Source organism: Delphinus delphis, chromosome 2 (assembly GCF_949987515.2).
Source record: "Delphinus delphis chromosome 2, mDelDel1.2, whole genome shotgun sequence".
Taxonomy (NCBI): Eukaryota; Metazoa; Chordata; class Mammalia; order Artiodactyla; family Delphinidae; genus Delphinus; species Delphinus delphis.
Genome location: NC_082684.1, coordinates 144,389,374 through 144,415,734, shown reverse-complemented (window position 1 = coordinate 144,415,734; position 26,361 = coordinate 144,389,374). Strand labels below are relative to the sequence as shown.

The 26,361-nt window shown below is 39.5% G+C and overlaps 1 protein-coding gene across 1 annotated transcript in view; it reads right to left on the bottom strand.

The window, feature by feature from the left end:
- The window catches only part of ALDH1A2 (aldehyde dehydrogenase 1 family member A2), a 94,120-nt gene extending 69,143 nt beyond the window's left edge, over window positions 1-24,977 (bottom strand). The window contains exon 1 of the mRNA XM_060003745.1: window positions 24,794-24,977. Coding sequence (XP_059859728.1) covers window positions 24,794-24,910 — 117 coding nt within the window. The 5' untranslated portion in view covers window positions 24,911-24,977. The remainder of the gene's footprint in view (window positions 1-24,793) is intronic.
- Between the last annotated feature and the right edge of the window lie 1,384 nt (window positions 24,978-26,361).

The window sequence follows — 26,361 nt, the reverse complement described above, 5'->3', positions numbered from 1 at the left end:
AAATCCTGGGCAGCAACTATTAATCTTTTAAATGATGTAAATTAAAAAATAATAATCTAAAGAAGAGTCTAAAAAAGAGTTAATGGCTCTAAGTTGCAATGCAACCACTTCATAAAATTGAGGGAGCTGCTAAACCCTATCAATCCTCCTCCGTGAAGCAGGTTTGATAGAACAAAAACAGCCTGAGTTCAAATTAAGTGGGAAAGGAATAGCTGAGCAGAAATTTGATTTCACAGAAAACAACTGCAAAATGTTCATTAAAGGCCTATTCTAAACAGGGAGCTGTTTATAGGTACCACTGAAAATCTACAGAAGATGTGTACTCTGCTGTCCTTGAGCTTATAATCATGCTTCAAAGACAAGATTACTTTCAGGAAAGTTAAATAATGTTAAGACACTCTATGATTTAGTGCCAAGATGAATGGTAGAGATAAGCACTGCAGGAGTTTGCTTCAGAGAAGGGAGATATTGGTGTGGGCTGACATGTTAGAAGAACACTTCAGGGAAACAAGAAATAATGAGGGAGTATGACCTGGGGTAGGGAACGGATAAGGTAGAAGAAAGAAACTTTATCCCTAATAAAATTATTCAGCTGGCCTCATCAGTCCCTCCTCCTTGACTTCAGCTCCTCTCAAAGATTATCTGATACCCGGGTTGAAGATGTGTGACAGAGAAGGAAGAAATACAAGTGTAGCTTCTCTCCTTCCCACCTAAAGTCCCCAGACGCTACAAGTAGCTCCAGTGGCTGAGGACCCCAGCACGCTCAGTACTGGCCTCTACCACAGCACTGTCTTCAGAGTGAGCAGGGTACCTTCAGGCAAGCAGGGCCAAAAAAGCCATGAAAACTCACAGTCAGAGTAAATAGGTCAGAAAAACATAAACCTAGTCAAACAGAGTCATATAAAGAAGGAAGACACGAGAAAAGAGAGAAGAATTTTTAAAATATAAACTAATCACATTTAATAGCAGCAATTAAAGGCGTGAAAAATACTGTAGAGGAGACGAGGAGACTTTTAAAAGATAAGGAAATGAATATTGAAAAATAATGTTAGAAAACACATTTATTTTTAAAAATACAGTTCTGTTTGAATAGAAGAGACTAAGAAAAATAAGCCTTATTGATTTCATACTGAGAAACAATGAACTGAGAAGGGAACCAAGGATGAAAGGAGGTGGGGATGGAGGAAAAGGGAGAGGGTACGACAGGGAAAATAGACAGAGGTAGAGCTCACCTGTCATGAAAGTTCAGGTATTCAATATTTTGAACTATTCAGTGCTGAATGACTAGCTTTCTTTTCTTTTTGCACCATGAAAATACTGTTAGAAAAAGCATTTAAGGCAAGACCAGCTAGAAAACATGCATAGTCTGTGTCATAAGATCAATTTCATAGCCATATACTTGCATCATCAGAATCCTACTATTTGCAGACATATACCGTGCTCGTGGTTCTGGTCAATTTCTGCATTTCGCTAGTATCCCACGCAATGGAAAAGGAATTATACTGTAGGGGAAGTGTGGTATTCCTTGGGTAGCATAATCCAGATATTCGTAAGTATGCGTACTTGGGCCAAAAGGTTCTCAGAAGCCACGCAAAGAAACGCAGAAATAAAGACAAGGAGTCCCTGGCGATCAGTAGGGACTTCTTTGTTTTAAAAAGTCGATTCTAAACACAGCTGAACTCATGAGGATATGTCTCTTAAAATATGGGTTTCCATGGTCTCTTCCTATTGAACACCCTCCCTTCCCTTCTTCCCTTCTTTTCTTATCTCCTTCAACAATGTTTATTGAGTGCCTACTCCCTTCTAGGCACTGTGCTCACTAACATCTCCTTAGATTTCTATACTTTCTTTCTTTTCCAGGCTGAGCAAATTATGTCTTTCAGGCTAAATATATCTGTCTGTCTCCAGTATATGATCTCAAGAGTACGAGAGGGCTAAAGGGGTTCCTGTGCCAGTCATCCCAAAAGACAAAGGCCAATGCTTCCATGTACAGCACCAAAACACACCCAAATAATTTGTTTAGGAGAAAATAAATGACTCACATTACTGATTTGCTTGTAGAAAACAGACCTGGCTAAAATAAACTCAATTGTGTATAGCCAGGGTACCTACCTACTCTACTGTCCCATGATTCCCGTATCTGGGAATGCTTTTCACATCTGTTCTAGGAAAAATAGTAAGGCAACAGTCAACTGGTCTGAGCAGCCTTATCAGAGCCACAGTGGATTACAGCATTTGTTACTCTGTTACATGTTGAAGCAACACGGCGTTAAAGCCAAGTACACACCAATGTCAGTTGTGACATATTCTCAAATTGGAAGAAACTTTGCTTGCCATCAGTGATATGGCAGAAGGCAACGGGAATTGCTACTGGTAATGGTTAATGTTCATTTCTTCCTGTTCCACTTTCTATAAACAAGGTAATGCCTATACAAGCTCATTACTGTAAACTGAGCACATTTAAATTGGCAGTAAAACCAGAGTATTTACTCTAGTGCACATATAAAGTGCCTCATCCAATGTTTTGGAAATGTTTCAAGTTTTGAAACCAAGCAGCTGGCAGCTTTACAAGCCAAACCTTACACTTAAATCACTCACTCTGGAAAGTTTTTTGGTGTCCCGTGTCAGGTAGTACCATTCAGCAGACATTCATTCCCCACCCCTTGGATTCTTTTGCAATAAATTTGCATTCATGGGGCTCTTATAACTGTTCCAGCACCACAGACTCCAATGGCTGTTGATTAAATGTATATATCCTGTGCGTTTAATCTGACTTTCATTATGGTCACTTCATAAAAATGCCACAGACTGGACAAGCGATGACACATAGCAAGAACCTGGAATCCCTGCAAAGCCTCAGATTAGGTTTTTTTCTCCTCCTTTATTAATAGTGACCATTTTGTGGCCTAGCTCTAAATCAGCAAAAGTATTTGACAGCAAATGTTCCTATCTATGGATTATATATAACCCGTCCTAAACACTAGATGAAAAAAGGATAACCCCAGGAAAGGAAGGGCTGGCTTCCATGTAAATCATGTTACAAATTGGACAACACCCAGAGAGTTCATTGTTCAGCCTCAATTGTGAAGGCCATTCCCATTTACTATTCCCCTAGAATCGATGTTAATTAAGGCAGACTGAGACCATAAATCAGCCTGGGAGTTTACAATGTAATACAGCATTAAACATATATATTTAAATTAAAAGTAACTGATTAACCACAGAGTTTTTCCAGAATTGGCCGAGGCCATTTCCTTATATGAAGACATGTCACCTTTCACTTTTGTGAAAAGGGGAAATGAAGGAAATATTATCTTCTAAAAAGGTGAATTAAGGCTAGTAAATGACTCATGACACTAGTTACTGGGAGGAAGGGAGGAGCTGAAAAGAGAGGGAAAAGAAGAAAAAGGACAGTCCTGTGTGAAAGGGAGTGTCTTTGTCCTGTCTCCCGTAAAGTTATTAATTTTTCTGTTATTCACAATCACTATATGGTAGGCACTATGCAAGGCACTAGGGATACAGAAATAAATAGGGTCAGCCCCTGCCCTCGAACTAAGTGTTCAGCACTGTAGTGGGGAAAGACCAACATAGGAACAGCTCCAATGGTATGATGGGGTAACAACATTCAAAAGTATTATTGAATACCTACTATGAATATGCTTTAAGGATAATAGATTTTAAATTCTAATTTTATCAAACACTAGACAAGTAATTTGTGTGCCTCGGAGAAATCCAACCAAAGAACCATACCTGCCTGATAGAAGCCAAGAGAATATCCTTCTGAGGAGAGGACTTGGGGTTCATCAAAGAAAGCACCAGATCTCTGAACCCACAGATGAAAAAACAGAATTGTTTGATAAGTAAGTCCTTCTCCAAGAGCTGTGCTAACAGAGCACACCTACACAGGCCCAACTATACCATGAAGATCAAATTCGTTTTAACTCCAAGTATATGGATAATACACATTCAAAAAATAATTCTGATTATTAACATTATTAGGTACCCACCATTTACTGAGCATTTTCACTATTTCACTTAATCTATATAACAAATCTGTGATGTGGGTATTTTCCTTCCAGATGAGTAAACTAAGATTTATGTTACAAGTCTAAATTTACACTGCAAATAACTTACAGAGCAAAAGTTTGACCCTAGGTCTCCCAAAGTTACGTATAGAGCTTTTCCATTCCTCTTAACATTACTGGTTTCCCCCCCTCTTCTCTGCTGAACTATAACAGTAAGTTAAAGATCTGTGTTCAGTTAGGCGAAAGGCAGTAGAAAGAACATAATTAGAAAATTTACTGTAAAGTCAGAATTGAAAACCAAATGGATCAAAAGAATAATGATGAAAGTTAACATGTGAGTGCTTACTATGTTCCAGGCACTGTTCCAAACACTTTACATGTATTAACTCGTTTAAGCCTCAAAATTACCACATGAGGTAGGCACTGTCATCATTTCCACGTCATAGGCGAGGAAGTGGAAGCTCAGCTATGTAAAGGAACTGGAGCATGGCAGTGGTCCTTCTTTGACCACTACCAATTATGTAGTTTGGCCATTTTATAGTTCATTATTTAGGCTGATTATGCCTGGGGGTTTATTTATAAGAGGATACCACTTTAACAGTTCTATTTTCTTCCACAGCGAAAGGAGGAGGAGGAGGAGAAGTGCTTGTGTTCCGGTCTTGGTTTCACACTAAATGTTTGGCAAGTCTCCCACCGTCCCTCATTCATCTATAACAATACCAGACTTGGCAACTGAAGACAGGCTCATCGATGGCACCTGTGATACAAATCTTCCTTCCAGTCCCTTGACAGACATTGATAACTGATCATGACACTTCCCAGTTAAACTCTTGAATACTTCTCAACATGGCACGTTAGAAAGCTACTACCAATTGAATGGAAGATGGCATCTCTAAGGACTTCCTAGTTCTAATACTCTGCCTGTCTGAGGTACTGGGTATAGAACACATGTGACCACCAGTGGGCGCTCAATAAGAGAGTTTATCAGAGGTTCTGTGACACTGTAGATTTGTTTTGTTCCTTTTCTAAGTGCAGGTTGATGTTTCATAACTACTTGAATCATATATCTCCATGCCCATAGTCTACTCCATCCTCCAGGTTCAAAAGTTACTGCCTCCTTTTCCAATTATGTCTTATACTTGAACATGCAACTAATGTGCTAGAAATATACCATTTGAAAAAAGTGAAATTTAGGTGGAAAAAAGTCCTAGAACAAACATGTTTAAACTTATGCAAAGTGATCACCAAGAACAACTGGAAACAGCTCACCTCCCCCCAAATTGGTTTTAGTTTCTTATTCTGAAACTATGCAGGATGCCAAGCTCATACTTTAACAGCTAAGCCTTATTAAAGTACTATTTTTAAATGCACTAATGAATGAATAACTTTTTTCTTGGTCTAAATATAGTAAAGGCTGCTTTAATCAAGAAGAGCTAAAAAAAAAAAAAAAGAAGAGCTAGATTCAAAGAGCTGGAAAGGGCTTTAGATACAATCTATGCAGAAGGAAAGTGTTATATAAATAAACTTGTCAAAAGAAGTCCAATGACTTGCCCATGGTCATACAGCCCATTAGTGGCTGAATAGGGACTGGAACCCAATATCCTGATTCCCATCCCAGGGCTTTTTCTAAATTTAAATTTTGTTGATGTTTCTTTAGAAAGAAGATTTGATGGTCGACCAGGAAATATGAGCACCTCTTTCACAATGTCTCTTTAAAATTATTCAGCACAAGGAATTCTGTTTGAGTCCTTTTTTCCTTCAGCACAATCAACACAGGTGACAGCAAAATACTTTTTCATTTTCTTTCTAGAAGGCAAAATGTGTTATGGAAACAGTAGTGATTTACATTCCTAGTGGATTCCACTCAGAGGTGAGGTCCTGGGACATTTTCTGCATTCTCCTCACATGCAGAAGCAAGAACTTCTGCCAGAGGACAGCAGCCACAATATTGTGATCCTCAGAGAGAAAATTATTTTCCTAGGCTTATTAAAGAAAAGTTTTGTGCTCTTACAACCACAGGGCTATATTTGAGGGTCCAGGAAGGGGACTTCAAAACCAATTCCTATCCTAACGACCTTCCACAGAAGGGTTGGTTTTGGATGCGCAGAAGAAAAAGGGAATGGCCAACCTTGCCTGATTTAGAAGCTCGTTACAAATTCACTGCATCAAAGTGCTTCCTTTTTCATATGTTTCTTTCTCTGAAGAATCTAGTTACCAAAACAGGCATCAAATGCCAGTCTTTATGAAACGATCACAGCTACCTGGCCCTCAGTTGCCTCACCCAGCTAAGGGAATTAAAATTAAAATTCATAATGGCAGTTAATTAGGGACATGCCACACAGGCATTTGGAAAAAATCTGTAAGTACAGTTTCCTTCTGTAATTACTTCATAGCATCCTAGAATTCTGAGAACCTGGTCAGGAAATGTCATCTATTTCCCCATCTCACAAATTTTATTCCCTTCCTGGTGGAATGCTTTTAAGAACTCTAACAAGGACAATACTCCACATGCCTTCTGCCGAACAGAAGTGTCCCTTCCCGAACCTGAAAGGAACAGACATCTCATAGCATCCAAGAGAGGTGGCCTGAAGTATGAATGAAATATATGGTTGTGTCCCTGGCTTTAAACAGTAAAGATGATAAAGGCAGGCTTTTTGAAAGCCAATTCAAGATGACTAGGTTGGTTTATACAATTTTTTCCAAAACATACCACCAGGATAACAAAGTAACATGCAAGTCTGTTCTCCCCAAGACAACTAGAGAGACTGAAGTTGCTTAATTATTCAACAGTCATGGTAAGATGTCATGAGGGTCATGTCTATGTATGTAAAACGAAGTAGGAAATTCATTGAGCACTGCACTGAGGTGATTAATCTTGCATGTACTTCTGTATCTTCCTTATAGAACAAACTAGAATGGAAGTACTAGAGTTGAATCTCCATTTAAAATCAGTCTTCCTTTTACCACTTGTGTAAATCCGGAGCCATCTAAAATAGACTTTGAAACTCTTTGAGCTTTGTTTCCTTTTCTATAAAAGCAGAAATAAGGCCTGTTCCTTGCGGGGCTATTGTACAATTAGGTGAGATAAAATGTGAATGTGCGTAAGGCTTAGTTGGCTAAAGCGGAAGTTTCTGCCTTTTCTAAGTTCCTTGAAGAAAGGTCTCCCGGCATCATTTGGATTCCCCCCACATTCTAACACAGCACTTAACATGCAGACAGTTTTCGAAAGATTTAATAAATCATGTTACTGGGGAAAGAAGCGAAGGTGGGATAAGGAATTCAGACTGGCTGTCAACAGGAATTTGATTCTTCTAAAAATTGCTTTAATTTGTTTTATAAATCTCAGGAGTTACTTGGATAAAGATTCAAAACAGTGAAGCTTAGCCATGCAAGCCAAGCCACATCACTTGGCCACTTCTGCAGCAGGAAAACAGTCAAGGACAAATCAGGCTCACCACACTTCCAGCCCACAGCAAAGTGGCTGTGACCATACAGAGAGGCTGCCATGAATTTTCTAATTGGAGAATCTAAACCCCTGAGGAGTTCTCAAAGCAGCAGGCATTAATAGGAGTTAGGTGTAAATAACTTCCTATCCTCAATGAATCTTTGACATAAAGCTGCCATGTTTTATTTCACTAATAAAATGTTTTGTTTTTTTAATAGTAAATGCTTCAAATGATTTGTATTAAATCCTGCAGTAGATTATGCCTTGGAGAGTTGAATTTTACTCGGCTTGCCGCTAAACTGCTTTTGGTTCATCAAAGGAGAGTACCAGACAGCAAATCAATAACCAGACTGATCTATTTATAGGAAAAAGTTCAATTACTTTTAATTAAGAAAGGAAAGAAGTAGTTTGAGGACTTGTCATACGTTAGTTATATCCTTTTACATGACTGTTCCATTGTTTCTGCTGATGTACTTTAAAGAGATTTACAGACAACAAAGTACAGACAGCACTATCATCTACCTATATAAAATTAAATTTCTACTGTTATAAAAAATTATATTGATGATCACCTCAGTATGCTACCTTGCAAAGCTGGTAGCCTATAAATATTATAATCAAAGGCAATAAAGGTATTTTTAACTTTAATGAACAAAAATCCCCACCTTATTTTACTTCTAATTAAGAGGCCACCTATATAAAATAAAACAAAGAAGCAAATGTCCAGATCACTTATGGGGTGAGAGGAGAAGCTTCCTATTGAAATATCTAAGGTAGTGAGAGCAACAGTGGTTCTGTTGCCTTCCATTCTTCGCTTTGCTTCACGCCAAAACATCTGGCTAAAAAGTGAAAAAACACCCAAATGGCATTGTATAGGAAAACACCTAGATGATTGATTGCATTTTTCGCTTTAAAGTCAATGTTTTGATATTATCGAGACGTGGCCTTTGTTCAATAGGTGTAATTGTTTCCTGGCAAAAAGCATGGTTTTACAAAGCCTGCTTTGACAAGGACTAGTTTATCAATCTTAATTTTAATCAATTAACAGTTTTAAATAATAGACTCAACATTGTATGCCTTGAATCCCACTCATCCTGAGTCTTAGGCTGAAAGGCAGGAGAAAGGAAAAGGCTTCAACAGAAAAGACTGCAAACTAGACTTTGAAAGTATGTAAATAGCACAAAGTCAAAGAAATGAGAAACTAGAGGCAACATTTTAAAATAGCTTTAAAATATTAATCTAAATTGATTGTGCCAGAGTATTTTAAAATAAATGCTGTATGTCCAACATATTACACTAACATGCCATGATTACACAAATTGTGTTAACGCTGTAAACAGAAATAAGTTAGGATATTAGCAGTTAGGTAGCCAAGATCCACCCAGCTTCTCACATATCCATCTAACCTCAAGGTCTGTTTCTGAAAGTGAAAGGACACTGATGAGAGTACAGAGACAAAAGATCATTAGTCACGTCCCCCAGAGGACAGTTCAGTTTGGCCAGACTTCAGGGGACGAGGCTCCATCCAAATGAACTAGGAGGCGAAGTATGGGGGGTAGGGGGCTGCCTTCTTTCCCAGAATGAGGCAGCTAGGATTACTGAGATTAAAGGGCTCTGGGGGTAATTCCAAGAACCTGTGACACAGATTAGAGCAGACCTAGTGATTCAGGATCCCAAGGGTTACGGCAGGTATCTCTACCACAGACCTAAACTGTGTGACTTTCCCAGCCTCAGTCATATCACCAGGTTTGACTAGCACCTATGTTGAATATCATGGAGGTCTTTTTGGTCTTCTTAGGTGTCCTAAGATCAAATTCTGCCTCCCCATTGCTCTCAAACTATTTCTTTACGGATCAGATTTCTACATGTATAAAGATTACTAAATGGTGTGACTTAGGTGTGTCATTTAATCTTTCTGTGGCTCAATTTTCTCAACTCTAAAATAAGAAAATCACCTCATCCAGTGGTTGTAAGGATTAAAGTATTGGATTACTGAAAAGTCTGGTATAGTGTGCACTCAAACTCTTAATTGATTCTGATTCTGAATGTAAACCATCAATTCAAGGCAATTTATTAGTGCTCTTAAAAAGCTAGACACTCCTTGTTCTGTGTTTATTTGTTCCACTTATTCTTCTCTCTATTGCCAGTAAGACCCCTTTGCCAAACCACGAGAGACACACAGGGCAAAAGGATGGGAGAAGAAGGTAAAGATGGTGAAGGTCATCCCACACTCTGACTAAGTCTCTCAGAATTTCTGATTGTGACCCTTGCCTGATTCGGCCATGAAGACAGACTAATGCGGGTCGGTTCAAACACACTACTGTAGCCTGGCCCTGAGAGGGTCTGAGCAGTGGTGTGGGAAATACGCTTGGAGAAGAAGGAACTTCAGGAAGGACTTTAAGGCCCTCCTGTCAGTCTTGAGAAAGCAGAATGTGACTTGATTTCTTTTTGACTTCTGCTTGGAAACAAATGTTCCTTTGCCTATCTTTCCCAGGTTTAATTAGTCTTCTTGCTCAGAATTCAGCCTGTTCATTTGCAAATGGAAGACATCAGAAAGGCTAGTGAGTGTGGGTGTGGGCGTTAGTGGTGGGGAGGAGACTGAAGTGTTTATTTTCAAAGCCACAGGGGTCCCCATTTGAAAAAGCACCCAGCTTATCTCAATGTTTTTGTTTGTATGATTTTGAATTAAAAGGTTGGGGCAATTCATTTAGGAGATTAAGCTGTCTTACAATGGGCCTAGTTGCCCTATTTATTTACTAGTACTGATAGGGTTAAAAAAAAAAATCTTTCTACGACATGCCTTTTCATTATTCAAGTGCAATAATTTTAAAGGATTCCTTTGGTCTTTGATTTTATTGCCAATTAATTTTCCATTAAAATGATGTTTATTTGCTGGTCACAGATAAAAATCACAAACCATGTGTGTAACAGTTTAGGGTTGCCAGTTTTAGCAAGTAAGAATACAGGATGCCAGTTAAATATGAATTTCAGAAAAACAGCTAATTAAATTTCAGAATAAGTATGTCCTAAATCACTAGCAAATCATGGGGCATACTTATATTTAAAAAGTATTCATTATTCACCTAAAATTCAAGTTTAACCAGGCACCCTATGTTTTACCTGGCAACCCTACCAGGTTTTTGTGGATGTTGTACACACTCCAAGGATGCCAAGGATGAAAACTGGGAGAAAGTCCATTTTATTACTATATTTAAACTTGCCTCCTGCAGATTTGAAGTACTTCATCAGTCAGAATAATAATTCCCAGTTAATAAACACATATACTGACACCTCAGGAAATCAAGTGAATTTTGACTACTGGATGAGACCCAGTTCTAACTACCGAAGCCCATTCCATTTATAGTAATTTTTTTCATTAAGAAAAAGTAAAACACAAAAGGGACAACTGATATCTTCAGTTGAATTAGAAGTTAATGTCATGAACTACTACATTTAAAGGCCAATATCATCTTTCATTGATGTTACAAAGCAAAGATCCTGTGCAAAGAGGGGCTGAAACACCCCAGTGCATATCCTAAGGTTGAAGAGGCCTTTGAACCAATAAATGAGTGATTTCTCCACAGGAGACTAAACATTTCCTTGTGACAGTAAACAAACAACAAGCTGAATTTTATGTTGCACAACTATTTTCATGTATCTGTTGATATAGATAGTTAAAAGAACAGGGGGATTATTGAATTTTTTCTATCAATTAAAATTAAAATTTTTGTCCTTGACTTAAATGTTAGCAAATACTTTCAAACATAATTATACCTATTTTGTACTTAAATAATTAAATCCTTCCTCTTTGCTCTTGGCCATTACAAATATACAGAAAGGTCTACGTGATACCTTCCTTACCCCAGGAATTGGATTGTAATATTCGTAGTCATTCATTCCTAAAGCCCTGAGTTAATAAAATGTGATGAACTAATGAGCCTAATTAAGCATAGCGTATAGAGTCAATTTCATTACCTTAAAGTCACATCTAATATTTAGGAAGAAAGTGTTTTTTTGTAGACCTCAAATCACCTTAATTTTTCTTTTCCTTTCTTTCTTTCTTTCTTCTTTTTCTTTTGTTTTTTAATAGTTACCTTCCCAGAAAAGGGAAAAAAAGGAGACATCAAATGAAAAGTTCAAATTAACCTTCAAATATTTGGTTAAGAAATCCTTTTTTGCTATTTACATAAACCATAAGAAAATATCTTGCTAGGACGTGATTTTGAAGTAAACCTCATGTTGGGGGTAAGGCTTGCTAAGAAATGCCACTGAAAGCTGCCACTTGACCCGGAATTCCTCTACAAGAAAAACTAGCCATAACTACATGTGAGACTTATAAGAGAAACTGCCGGAATGTCAACTTCATTTGCAGCAGCCCCATATGGCCTGATCACTCTCCTTGGCATGATAAATCACTGGCAGAATCCTTACCTTCCTACGTTTGATCTCTGCTCAGCAAGATGTGGTTTTGATGTGAAGAACTCCAGATCTCTTGGGTCAGAGACAAATAGCAGTGGCACTGACCTGCAAAGTGCTAAGTCTCTATTAGACTCAAGTGAAAAGCCGTAGCTTCTGACAAGTTCCCTCTCCACAGAGTTTACCCGACCCACCGTGGTTTTCATGAGCTTAGGTTGACAAAGAAGCTGCCAAAATGGTTTGGAGGAAAAGTGCCAACAAACCTTTTCTTTCTACCACTATCACCAAGTATTAAAATCAATGTTCCCTAAGACTTAAAGGAGGAATTCTCTTGGGAGTCACTGCTCTAATTTCTAGTACTCTAAGTGTTCAGCGAACACAAAAATTTTTATTTCCAGTGGGTCTTTATGACACTGCTAATCACTCATTTACATAAGGAGAATCATAAACAGAGATTTCTGTGGACTACTTTTTGGTAATTATAAGGACATCCTTGGGAAAATATTTTTAAAAAACACTGTTCTGAGTGAAAATTTTGGGTCCCAGAAAGACTGTAACTAGATATACAAACAAGTTTGGTATTGTCCTTCTGATCTCATGATCCCAGGTCGGGACCCAGGAAATTAAAGAGTTCTGCCGAGTCAGGGTGGGATAAAGAAATCTTACAACTCTTCTAATCCAGTCATTTTTATAAGTACTAGGTGGGTTAGTAAATAAGCAACTCGCTCTGTCCTATCACTTTATAAGTAATAAAAGTGACGTCTAAGGAATTTAAGTAAGTTACCCAATATCACAAAGCATTTTCACATCCTGAGAGCCTAGCGTACGAGGAAGTACTAAATAAGCAATCGAGTAATTTGTTCATTCACTAATTCAGTGACTATTTATCGTGTGCCCACATGTACAAAGAACTGCTAAATGAGCATACATCCCTGGCAGAGCTGGGACCAGAACACAGGTCTTCTAATGCACAGGCCACTGCCTTGCTCACTACTCTACAATGTACCCTGAGGGCTTCTATTTCAAAGGAAGGGGTAAGTGGGAGTGGAGGAAGGGAGTTCTCCTTGAGAGAGACAGAGAATATGCATGCGCTTTCTTTAAAGAGAGAAAGCTATTTATTTCAAAACACTTTACCCTGGAATTCACTTTCTAGTCCCAGCATTCTGTGTATTAGTAACTCTGCAAATGGATCAGACAATATTATTTTCTAGTATTCATCCATTTACTCATTTATCCAAACACAAAAATGTGCGGACCACACTTTGTGCCAAAGGTGCGATGATACCAGCTTTCATGAAAATTTGAATCCAGGAAGATAAGTAGCCCAGGCATTAAGCAATAATTGAATCCCTTGATGTGACATTATCAAAACACACAAGTTATTTAGCAGTAATAATAAAGACCTTAGATAAACCTAAAAAAACACATTTGAAAGATTTCTCACAAGACAGCTGGTTTGTTCAGAAGTCATTTGTGACTATAAAAATAACAGCAGAATCACTCCAAAAATTGTAAGACAAAAAATAATGTGAAATTTTAATTGGCTGTAATGATAAGGAGTTCTGAGAAAGCAAAAAGTGTGCTATCATGTTAACAGCTGCATTATTTCAATAGCCATCCCACTACACCCTCACAATTAAAGACACTCATAAATAAGCCCTTCATTAGCTCTCTATAGAACTAAGTCACTGACTTTGCCAGTGTTCATAAAAGCAGAATGTTTGGTTTCTGTTTTAGCTAAATGTAGTTTACGTACTCATATTTATACATACGTGACTATACTTAATGTTGAGCAATCATCTCTCTCCTTAATTTGGATCATCAGGAGTTCCAAAAATCACTCTGAAAAAAACTTCTTTTCTTTCTTTCTTCTCTTTTTCTCTGTTGGAATTCCTGGTAATGATACCAGAATGTGGGCAAACCTCATTAGTCTCCCTGCTGTTTACAAGACAGGATTTATGCTCAATGTGCTGAACACAATGACACACATCACTAAATGGCTACAACTACCACCCAGGCTTTAATCTGAGAAATTTTTCACTCGGTACAAATACCTATCAGCATGGAGAAACATGGAAGAGCAATTACAGCCAACACATGTAGTCTTTTAAGAGTACCCAATAAATACCCATTTGTGAAGGTTAATTTAATGCAACCTAGGCTGTTATCTGGAATAGTATATGTCACCAATTCAATCCATTAAGTAATTACTAAATTCTCAAGAGGGCTCACAGAAGTCAAATGTGGTTATTCCAGGTTCATTGCTTCTGGTCTCCCTAGGGACCATTCGGGCCAACAGCTGGAAGAGCTGACTACAAAGGTTCCCAGGCACAGCTAAGCACTTTATGAAAACAGGTAAATGAGTCTAACCAAGGAATGAGGGTCATCAAGGGCCTGTCTGAGAGAAATACTTAGGGAAGGGGAAGAGAAGCACAAGTGCGTAAAAATTTTAAAGGAGATGGGAAAGGTGAGAAGAAGGGATGTTTGACTGGGAAGTAGAGGAGGAAGAGCAATGTGTTCTCTCTAAATAAAAGTGAAGACAGAAATTTGGAGATTATAAAATCTGGCTTAAAGGCAATAACCTGACAGTAGTTTCTTTAGACAGGATTTTTGAGCCATTTACAATGAAACATTAATTGTGCATCCCAATCACCACCACGCTCTGTCACTTTAACTCTGTTAAAGTTTGGTTATTGCATGAACTCCTGCGGACCACTGTTTCTCTATTCTGCATCCCCGCTGAGGTTACATGTAATAGATGGATCTAACAGTAGTTAAGCCTTAGTGAGAAACGGTTGCTCATAAAGGCAAGATAGAACATATCCACCCAACTCTTTCTGGCAAGTGCCTCTCCCACACAATTTATAGTCAAATAACACAAAATGATGGCCTATGGGGAGAGAGGAAGATTTGAAAGACTATGAAATATATTCGCTTTCAACAGTCTCATTAATCCTCACTCCCAAGTGAATCTGAATAACCATACCAAAGAAAAGCACTTTTTGACTGAAAAAACAAACAAGCAGGTGTTATTAAGGGCCATGTGTGACTACCCAACCAGTGAGAATCCAAAAATACAGTTCTTTCCCATAGCCTAAAGAATCACACCTACCCAGGTGATTCATACCTAAAGTGTTGATTATATCAACTTTTTTTTTTTGTTTGAACACACACTCTCATCTTTATGTCAGGCTGAAATTGTTGCTAATGATAGCTACAATACCAACTGGACTTAAGGTTGGGATTTGTAGTCAGAGAACTGGGTTTGGGATTATCCTGCAAAACATTTAGCAGAGCTTTAGGCTAATAATCCAAAATGTTTTGTCTTTGTTGTGGTTTTTGTGCTTGTTCTTATTGTTATGAGGAGAGAAGGAAAAGGATTATTTGAGTCTTGGAATTGTCACCTATAGCTACTGATCCTGGAAAAATTAATTAACTTTAATATGCTTGATTGTATCACTTATAAAATGGGGATATTAATATAATATTCACATAATAGGACTGCCACAATTATTAAAAGCAATCATATGTGAAAAGTACTTTGGAAACCATAGCATTAATAATGAAAGGATAATATATTAATTAATAAAGTATTAATAAAAAGATAATTCACTGCTATTAGTAGCTATTAATGATAAAATATAACAAGTATTCATTCAACAAATATGCCCTAAGCATTTACACTGTAAGACACTGAACTAGATGCTTCCAAAATACTAACATGAATGAAAGTTTATAATCTAGTACAGTTTAGGAGTAGAAGATTACGCAGAAAAATATAATACAAGGCAAAAATTACACATTTTAGTAGTAGTGCAAACAAGTAACAAGGGCTTTCAGAGAATATGTTCATCTGTTAGGTATTACATAAGTAACATCCACAGAAGGGCTAGATTCAGTTTTAAGGTTGGAGAATTTCATTCTTCGGTAGGTTCTTTAGAATTAGAGGCACACATGCACATATCAAATAACTTACGAAATCCAAATACGAAGGTGAATGTATAACATCAGCTTTGAGTTTAAAACACAATAAGTTCAAATATTAACAAAAAACAAAGTAATGCTATTTTCAAGCCTGGTGCTAAGGAATAATTTAAATTCTCTAAACTAACAGGATGAAGTATAGTACTGAATTAGTTAGCCAAGATATAAATGGTACCATTTATATTAAAAGGTTTATCATGCGAGACAATAACACATATCATTGCTAACACATATATATGGAATCTAAGAAAAAAAAAAAAGGTCATGAAGAACCTAGGGGTAAGATGGGAATAAAGACACAGACCTACTACAGCATGGACTTGAGGATATGGGGAGGGGGAAGGGTAAGCTGTGACAAAGCAAGAGAGAGGCATGGACATATATACACTACCAAATGTAAGGTAGATAGCTAGTGGGAAGCAGCAGCATAGCACAGGGAGATCAGCTCGGTGGTTTGTGACCACCTAGAGGGGTGGGATAGGGAGGGTGGGAGGGAGGGAGACGCAAGAGGGAAGAGATATGGAAACATATGTATAACTGATTCACTTTGTTATAAAGCAGAAACTAACACACTATTGTAAAGCAATTATACTCCAATAAAGATGTTAAAAAAGAAACACATAGAAACTCGAAAAAAAACAAAAACAAAAAACTGAGTAATATAGCATATTTAGTATTGTTTTAAAAGAGTGTTTTATTTCTGGAATAATAATATTGATAGTTGCACTAGTAGTAATAATAATAACTTATTGAGGCATTACCGTCTGGTACTTTTCTAAGTGCTTTCCATGTATTAAATCATTTAATCTTCACAACACCTTCCTTATCTCACAGATAGTAAAAGTGAGGCACACTTTTGCTCGCCCACGGTTACACAGTTAGGCAAGTGACAGAGTCAATGTTGAAGTCCAGGCTGCCTGGCTGCTGGACTCATTATTTTGCCAGGAAATATGTGATTATTAAGTACAAATTGTTTAAATGGTTATTTTATTTATTAATGGGATCCAGCAGAATAACCTCCGTGGACAATATAAGAAAGCATGAATTAATTCAATAAATATTTACTAAGTAAAAATAAATAAATAACATATATCATTTATGAATGCATATACATGTATGAATACGTACACCAATGGGAAAGATAAATGCCAAATACCTCTGAGAAAGGAAGGAGAGGAGACAGGGGAACTGGAGAAGTTCATAGGGGAAGTGACAGTGTATTTCTTTAAAAAGATTAGAAGCAAATAGGGCAAACAGTTAAGAACAAACAAATCTGGGTATATGTATGCATGCTTGTTATATTGTCTATACTCTGCTGTATGATTGAAATATTTGATTTCGTCTCAAGTATGTCTAACAATACAATGTGCTGTTGCTGTGCTGAGGCTGAAACATCTCTTTACCTTCTGAATCATCATGGTGCTTTAAGTGCATTCATGTCAAGAATTTAGCATCTTCTATCATGCACCATAGTTATCTGTGTGTATGTTCTCATCCCACACCCAAATAGGAATCCTCTCCAGCCTCTTCAGGACAGGGTACACATCTATGTATCTTTTTGTGCCAGACAGTGATTAACAATGCTTTGTACACAAGAGGTTCTAATAAACATCAGATGAAGAAACAAGCAAATAAATTCAGGGGAGCAAAAGGGTAGCTCTGACTGAAGTTAAAGATAAAAATAACCCTGAGATAATACAATTAGATAACCTTCCCTGTGAAAATCAAGTTATATTGGTATGCTGGTTATCAGACTCTAAAATATAGATAAGGCAGAATTCACTGGTTTCATGTTCAACCAATCAGTCTCATACTATTTCCTAATTTCCTCCCAAAAAGGATTCAGCGAGAGAGTCCAATTTTCACACCTGGGGAAATAAGACTTTAAGTTATCCTCTGCAGATCTGTAGAGACATTTCATCATTTTGTCTTCCCAGGGAAGGTCTTCTTATTTCCCCTCTTCCTTCACCCTACACCCTCCATCATTACACACACCTCAATCCATATATTTGGTGTGTGTCAATGGTGGGGGTTGGAGGAGGAGGGAAATAGGTGATTTCTGCCTGTTAGTGGGTTTACTAAATTCACACTACTTTGGTAGATCCACTTACCTGGAGGTAGGCTCCATCCTTACTGAGGGAAGAACCATACATCTTATACCATTTTCTGACTCAGCTTAATCTCTTAGAAATCCCTAGAAATGACCCAGGGCAAAATATCCTAAGAGTCATTGGACTTGAAATCTGAAGACAGGCTAGACAAATTAAAATTATGTATAAGAAAATATATAAAAATATAATCTTTAATTATTTTGAATTTCCCCCCGATAATCAATATTGGAAAGTGTTTTGGTACCCATGATATCCTAAATTCTGTCTAAATAAGGTGTTTCCAGTTTCAACTGGACAATAGGTTTTATCTTTCCAGAGATCTAGGGATAAAGAAACTGCTACTTTGGCTCTCCAAAGGTCAGATTGTGGTAAGGAAAGGAAATAGAGCAGGTATCTACTTCTGGAGGTAACAGAGCTGAACTGCAGTAAAAGGAAAGATTCCTTCTATAATAAAAATTAGAATGTTCACTCACAGACATTCTAATTTTTAACCACATTCTACAAAAGTCAATAAATCCCCATGTTTAGCCCCAGGGAAGTTTTGTTGAGAGCCCCGAAAAAGTCTAGATGGTGAAAGCACTCAATTATTATTCCAACTGGAATTTTCAAAGGCTGGAAGTGTTTTCAAATCATGTGACAAAACAGAGACTTACTGTAAATAAACTCATTAAGATTTTGAAGGGAAACAACTTACACATAACTCCATCATCTTACAAGCAGACAGACTAGCAATAGAGAAATGCCAGAGATAAGAAATTCCCAATTTGGGTTATCTCATATATCTGAAAGGTAAAATGGAATAAAGCTCAAAGACATGTCTGAAAAGGCAATTAAAAATTAACCAAGGTGACACTATGGCAATCATTTCTCTGCAATGGTTTGGTGTTTGAGGGGAAAGGACTGGCTTTGAAATTACCTGTCACAGCAAACAAAGAAATTAAAGAAACGCTAGGAGAACTTTCAAAATAGTCACTACGTGCGTGCTTTTACTTTTTGGAGGGTGAAGTGCCCCCAGATTGGGCACTGAAAGACTCTTCAATTTTCAATTTCATAAACTAAGATACCTTCCCATTTCCAAAAGGTATCTTCTGAAAATGTCCTCCTGTGCTGCCATACTTCCCAGATTTTTGCACCAATGACTTGGCAAGATCTTTCTTCAAACTACTTAAAATACCAGAAATGACTCTTTGCCATCTGACATTCAGGCCCAGCCAATTGGGTATACTGAGGCAAATGGATGCACAATTTTGGCACAAGTGTCAGACATCTAATTTGATTATTAAAATACTGGCTGGGAAATTGTTTTAGTAACTTTTTAGTAAAGAGAAGTCCTTGGTAGGGAAACCTCCAAGGGATCCCATTTGATGAAAATCCAGTGTAAACATATAAGGATTCCACAGCTACCCAGAATATTAAACTCTTATACTTAATTAAAATGGTAAACAATGGCCTGTTTCAGAAAACTTTATGGGTCATACATTTCTGATCTTTCTTAAAATGGGCATCCATTAATTTGAAACAAAAGATGTATTCATCACTTCCTAAAAATGAAATGGATCTAGCCCTTAGCTGATTATCATTATATGCCACTTACTTTCACACACCTGCTCGCCTAGTCCTGACAATAACCATCATGTAAGGTAGGTACTACCATTACCTTTAATTTTGACAGATGTAGAAACTGATACTCAGTGAAGAAACTCCCTGAGAAGAGACACTGTCCATACCTTACTTACTATTGCATCTCCAGAATCTGGCACCATACCTGGCATTGTGTGGTGAATAAATGTTATCTGCGCACACAGCTAATAAGTACAAATCTGACCAAGATTTGAACAAAGGCCTATTTTTATTCAGAGCCTTTCTTTTTTCTAAGTAAGTCAAGGGCTTATAAACTTTTTCTGAAATGTGGGTCATACAGTCCTGTTGTAACTACCTGACTCTGCCACTGTAGTAACAGCTACAGACAATATGTAAGTGAATTGGTGTGGCTGTGTTACAATAAAGCTTTATTTACAAAATCAAAGAGACAGTCTGTAGTTTGCTGACCCCTACAAGCTGTCACTAAGATAACTAAAAAGATAAAAATAGACATTAGTATTTGTATTTTATTATCCAACTGAGAAAGACTGGAGACAGAACTATGTTGATATTTGAGATGTTTTTGTTTTGGTCATGGTTTGATCATCACGCTAATCATCGTCGAATGCAACAGAGAACTTGTGCATGCCTGGCTTCTCTTAAGCCAGGCTGCAAGGAAATCAGACCTCACAGAACACGCACCTCAGAGAATCTTCTACCCTTACATAGAGAAACTATAATTCCTCATTTTATAGAAATAAAGGACAAAAGCACCTCAGCAAATGATGATTCCATATGATTCCTGCCTGTATAGTAGAAGGCATCAGGCAGGACCCCCGAAAAGTTATCTAATTCAAATCCTACAATGAAGTTGTTTAGCTTTCCTGGGTTAAATGGAGATGATACAAACATCAAAAAGCTGTCCAATTATGAAAAAGTATAGTTTTGAAAACCTGAGGTCCCCATTAAACGTGAAATTTGATTAACAACTAATGATCAAGCAGACAATCTTGATTAGAGCTTTGGAAGTAACCAAACCTGTACCATCTTTTAAGAAATAATCCCTGGTATAGGCAAGAATCTTGCCTCAGATCTATAACCCCCCCCCCCACTAACTCATAGAAATAGCAAATATAGTAATTTAAAGCCAGGGAATCAGAAGTCACAAAACGTAGCTCCTTCTTAAAAGAAGTAGACCAGTTCATATTCTCTCCATGTTTGCAACAGAAACAATATACAAAAATAAAGATTTAAAACTCTTTCTCTCTCACAAAAAAGTATGTGACTGTTAGGAAAAGCAAAGTGTATGGTGAGGAAAGCTCTTATCAATTTTTTATAAGTCAAGGCCAAGGTCTTCCTTATCAATTATTCTTACTTCTTCCTACTCTGTCTCCTTCAAAAGGTTTTACAAGGATCAAATAAGATACATATGAAAGTGCTAGGTAAGCCATTAGGTCCCATACACAATGTAAGTGGCATTATAAGTATTATCATTATTGTTATTATTACATTGATCAACTGAATTACTGCCATACTGGTAACCAAATTTTGGCATTCCATCTTTCTAAAAAGACCTTAAGCTCCTAGGAGGCCCATGCTTCCTCAGCCCAACCAGCTTAACGAAAAGCGCTGTTGTTAGGAAGATGCCACTTAAAAATCCTTCGAACTGAACTGAAATTGATCCCAGAAAACAGTAGGTGTTCAATAAAAGGTTGTTAAATGAATAAATAAAAGAATAAATAGTAGTTACCCAATGCACATTAGCTCTAATTTTCAGTTAATTGCCTTTTATTTTTTTCTCTTCTAGTTTAGTGGGTCAGCTCTCCATAACCCCCTTCTTCCCTATGTCTTAGCTCCTCACAGTATCAAATACTAGAGGAAAACAAAACCCTTTATGTTAGTGTTAGTTATGGGCATAAACTAACAGAGAGATCAACAGAGTGATCAACAGAGAGACAGCACAATGCATGTGTGTATAGTGGGTGGGGGGAGGAGGGACTAGTAGAGTCAGAAAAGATGATAGAGACAATAGAGAAGGTAGGGGTGGGATAAAGTCGGTAGTTTTCAAAGATCTTCTGGGAATCTGGAAGAGATCTCCCCTGTAGTTAGGGGCAGTCAGCAAAGAGCAAGCCTTGATTTTATAATATGTGTACTCCTATAATATATTCAGATATACAAAAATTTAAAAACCAGACTGATAAAATAGGAACAACTCAGAAAATCTTTAATTCGTAAAAGCACAGCTAAAAACAATAACACTCCTGTGCTAGCTGTTAAGCAGTCTCCTTAGGATACAAGGAGGAGAGTGCACATTCTCCCGGCCCCAAAGTGGTCCCCTCGCTACTTGATGTTGGTGGAGTTATCAGTCTTTCTTGACTAAGGCAGTCTGCAGTTTTTTGTTTTGTTTTGTTTAAACATATTACTTAAAAAAAGAATCACTTTTAAAACTTGGGGTCTAGCTTGCTGTATTAGGAAAATAAAAATAGATATATTCCAAAAAATGATATTGCTATTGATGATCAGTTCTAAATGGGTGTTGGAACTTCAGAGAGGAAGGCTTATTTGAAAAACTAAATGTAATTGCCCGAGAGTCAATACAAAACCACGAGTTCAGCCCTTTCAGCGTTCTTTGGGATTGAACTTTAATTTTGGAGCATTTCCATGGACGGACAATAGCAGTAACTTTTATTTCTTATGATCTCCCCTATTCCCCTTTTATAAAAAATGTAAAATACTTTTAGAAGAAGAAAGAAAATGGTGAAAAAATACAGAAAAATACAACATCACAAGTGCAAAGTTTTCTGAATGCATGCTACTTCAAATACTCAAAGTATCACCACTTACATAAAAGTAGTGACTTTATACTGGTCCTCAAGTCATATTTTAAAGTCCTGTCATTATATATCCTTCACTAAAGAGTTTTTATTTAACAAGACAAAAATTATTAAGGATCCATCTATATTTGTCTTGTACCATTTTCTGACACAAATACTGTATTTCTTTCCTACATGTTATTCAACAATCATGCTAGCATAATAATGTTTTAGCTATTACCCTTTTTAAAATTCCTAATGAATGTGGTATCACTGCTCTAAAGGACTGTGCACTGTACCTTCTTCACTCTTCTGCTTAAACTCACTAATATAATTTCATGATCATAAGTGAATTTTTTAAACTCTCCATTAATCTTACTTTCCTTTTAAGTAAAAAAAAATCATTACCCATTACCCTCAGCTACCAAAAAAGCAGCTTCTGCTCTTCATGTTAAAGATGCTGCTTGCCCATGCCGCTTGTCTCAGAAAATTCAGAAGTCTCACTAAAGAGCTGAGGAGGAAAGCTGCTGGGAATGTTCGCAGATACCTGATTTTACAAGGTTTTGTGAAAAGAGCTTGCCTTTAGATTAGTAATACTCAGTGTTTATGAGGGTTGTTTGCCAAGCCTAAAATAAGGTGCCTCCTCCCCACAAATTAAAGAATCAAGTTACAATCCATTATTTCATTTTTGATTGTTTTTCTTTGTAATAAGTGGGAAAGTGGATACTGGATAAAAGTCTCCCCTGAGCTAAAAGACTCCACATTAAAGGCTTCAATTAGCTATAAATCAGTTGTCTTTCCTACTGGGGGAGAACAAGAGAAAAAAAGAGAGCGAGGGTTGTCAGAGTAAAAGAGAACTGGAAGAGTTTCAAAATTAAATTCCTAGATACCTAAAACTCCTTTCAGGGGCTGTGAGGAAAATCCAATCCAAAGTAAGACTAAAATCAAACCCTCCCAAATCTGAAGTCCTCTCTCCAGCATAGCTCTTGCCTCCTAAGACCTTTAAAGAGAGCCTGAAGAGGTTAGGGACTCTCATAAAACAAAACTCTTTTGCTGCATGCTTTCCCTGCTTGTTCCTAAACCCGGAGAATTGCCACACATTGGCACCATTGTTATGCAAACAATGCCTAAATGGTTGTAACCATTAACGACCTCTCCTTAAAATGGCTTTCAAGAATTTGTCACACCATCTAAAAAGCTAACAGGTACATTAAATCCATCTAAGTTGGCATTCAAAACACAAGTCACCCTGATTTTTATCCTAAAACTTAGCAGGTAAAATTTCAATATTCTGATGGATTTTTTTATAAATTTCACTTTCAACCCTTAAGCCAAAACCAAACTATTTACTTCTGGACAAAATTTAGTTTATCTCGTAATAAGCATGATGGAAAACAACTTTAACCGTGTGTGTGCAGTATGTGTTTAAGTTGATTGGGCGATGTCTGTAGTAGAAATCAACTAAAAGGAATAGAAAATCAAACAGGACAACTGTAAAAGGAACTCCAAGAAACATTATTTTAAATCGCATCTATTTCTCTCTCTCTCCCACCCCAATGCCATAACATAACCGCACCCCCCCACCGTGTGTGTAATCAATGCATTTTTTTCCATGTCGAATTTGTGGGAAGTAAATTCTATTTACATTAAGGTAGCGAACTCATTTCCTTTTTATGTTGTGGTGCAACAAAAAATTCCTGCTTGGTCAACCCGAGATGTCAGAGTTCATTGTAAAAAAATTTTTTTTTTCAGTTCAAAAGCGAACCCGTTAATTTGCACGAATTTAAAGACTTCTCAAGTTTTCCAGGAAAACTGCCACTGCCTACAGAATTTGAATGAAATGCTGACATCGGATCTACTGTACTCAGCAGCCAGGTTTCCATGAAATCTGCAAAGGCGGCCAGAGTGCTGCGTGCCGGACGATCCTACGCGAAAGCCACTCGCGGCGCACCGTGCGGACTGCCGAGGACCCGAGCGCGGCCAGCAGCCCTGCGGCCCCTGAAGGTGGACGGCCAAGAAGAGACGGCCAGGCTGCGTAGCCGACCTGGCAGGGAACCCTTCTTACCCCTTTGAGGAGTGGAAGCGGTGCCGACGCCTTCCCCGCAGCAGTCGGGACGCTGAGAATCCGACCAGAAGGCAGCGGCAAATGCGGTTTGGGAAGGAGCCGTTGACGGCGACCCTCAGCGCCGCGCGGCAGGCTGGGGCGAGTCCCCGACGCGTCCCAATATCCCAGCAGGACTTCAGAAACCCCAACGCCGAGGATGGGGTGTTGTCCCTCTGCTGCGCGGGGACGACACACTGGCCCGGGAAACCCGGGCCCCAGACCCCGTCACGCCACCCTCTCCCCCTAACAGACCATGGAGAGGAAGGAAGGATCTAGAAAGTCTCCGTGGACGGCAGGCCCTCTCGGCGCCTTACCTTGGTGTACTTGATCTCGAGGTTGGGCGTGGGCGACGGCAGGAGGTGCAGGGACGCCATGAGGGCGGCGGGGTCGGCCTTCACCTCGCCGGGCATCTCGATCTTACTGGAAGTCATGAAGGCGGGCCGAGGTCTCGCTCGCCCGCGGCGTGGTTTGTGCGGGATGTGCGCTCGGTCCGCGAGCCAGGGGCGCGCTCGCCTGTATATAGGCAGGTGTCAAGCTGGGGCTCTTCTTATTGGACGTGAGGGCCGAGGCGCGGGGGGCTGGTCCATCCTACCTAGGACGCCCCGGCTCAGCCCCGATTTACATAAAGCCCGCCGCCGGAGCAGCGCGGCTCGGACGCTTGGGGCCCACGGTCAAGTGCGCCTGCCGTACCCCTGTCCCCCCTGGCCGCAGGGACCGGCCCACGCCCACGCGGCCGCCGCAGTCCTCGACGGCGGGAGCGCAAACCTGCGCCGCGGCTGCGCGGGTCTCAGCTGGGTGGACTGGCCTCGCTCCGGCCGGGGCAGTGTCAGCGGAAAGCACACCTTGGTGGATATGGGGCGCGGGTCCCGGAAGCAGAGCGGGGGCTGGCGGGGGACCCGAGCGGCCCGGTGCGGACGCGGCCCCGAGAGCGGGTCGCGGTGTCGGCGGGAGAAGCCTGGGGCGCTGAGGGGGCCCGGCAGAGGATGGGGCGAGCGACGCTGCAGCGGACGCGGAGATCCCCTACCGCCCGGCGCCCGCGGAAGCCCGTCTCCCCTTCTCTCCCGGGGACCCGCGGGACACCCTCCGCTCTCCTTCCCCGGGCATGTGCGCCCGGCCCTCCGCAGCGACCCCAGTCCCCGCGCACACGCACTTCCCGAAACGCGGGCTGAAGCGCGCAGTGGCCACAGGGTAGGGTACGAGTAGTGATGGGCGCGAGTCTCTCGCCCCACACTCAAAATGAGTATCCCCGCGAGCCTGTCGACGCCGCGCGGCCCTCGCCAGAACTCTCCCGCCCAGCTGCTGCCCTCTGCTGGCCGGGACCACCCCGGGCGGTTTGGGCTGCGCTGGGAGGATGGAGCCTTGGCCCTGGTACGCTCTGGGGAATTGCAAGTTGCACTGACCCCTCTGGTCTTTCTCGCATCCCTCTTTCCAGCCCGTACTCTCCTCGCCCCCAAACACATAAGAATACACCAGTTTTGCTTTTCTGTTGTTCTTCACGCTAACAGCTATCATCCCGCCAGACACTGGGCTTCTCACTTAATTGCCCCTTTGGGGTTGAGCTCCCATACCTATACCCCCCCTAATTTAAGCGTTTCTGTAGCTCTAACAGGTCTTCTAGTTTGTGGGACGCTAGAGGTCAGTATGTAGGTCTACGTCAAGAACAGACACCCCATGTCAGAATGGGCTTTGGGCTCCATGCGCTAAATCTGGGGTCCAGATAAAAAGACCTTTATAGGTCGCTTCCCTTCCTAACTCTCAATGTAAGCCTGGCGGAGGCCTACTGATTCTTTGGATGTTAAGTGTCAGCCAGAAAAGATCCTGCCTTAGATACTTTCAGTAACTAAAACTGCCCTATGCTCATTGCTTGGATACTAAACAACAG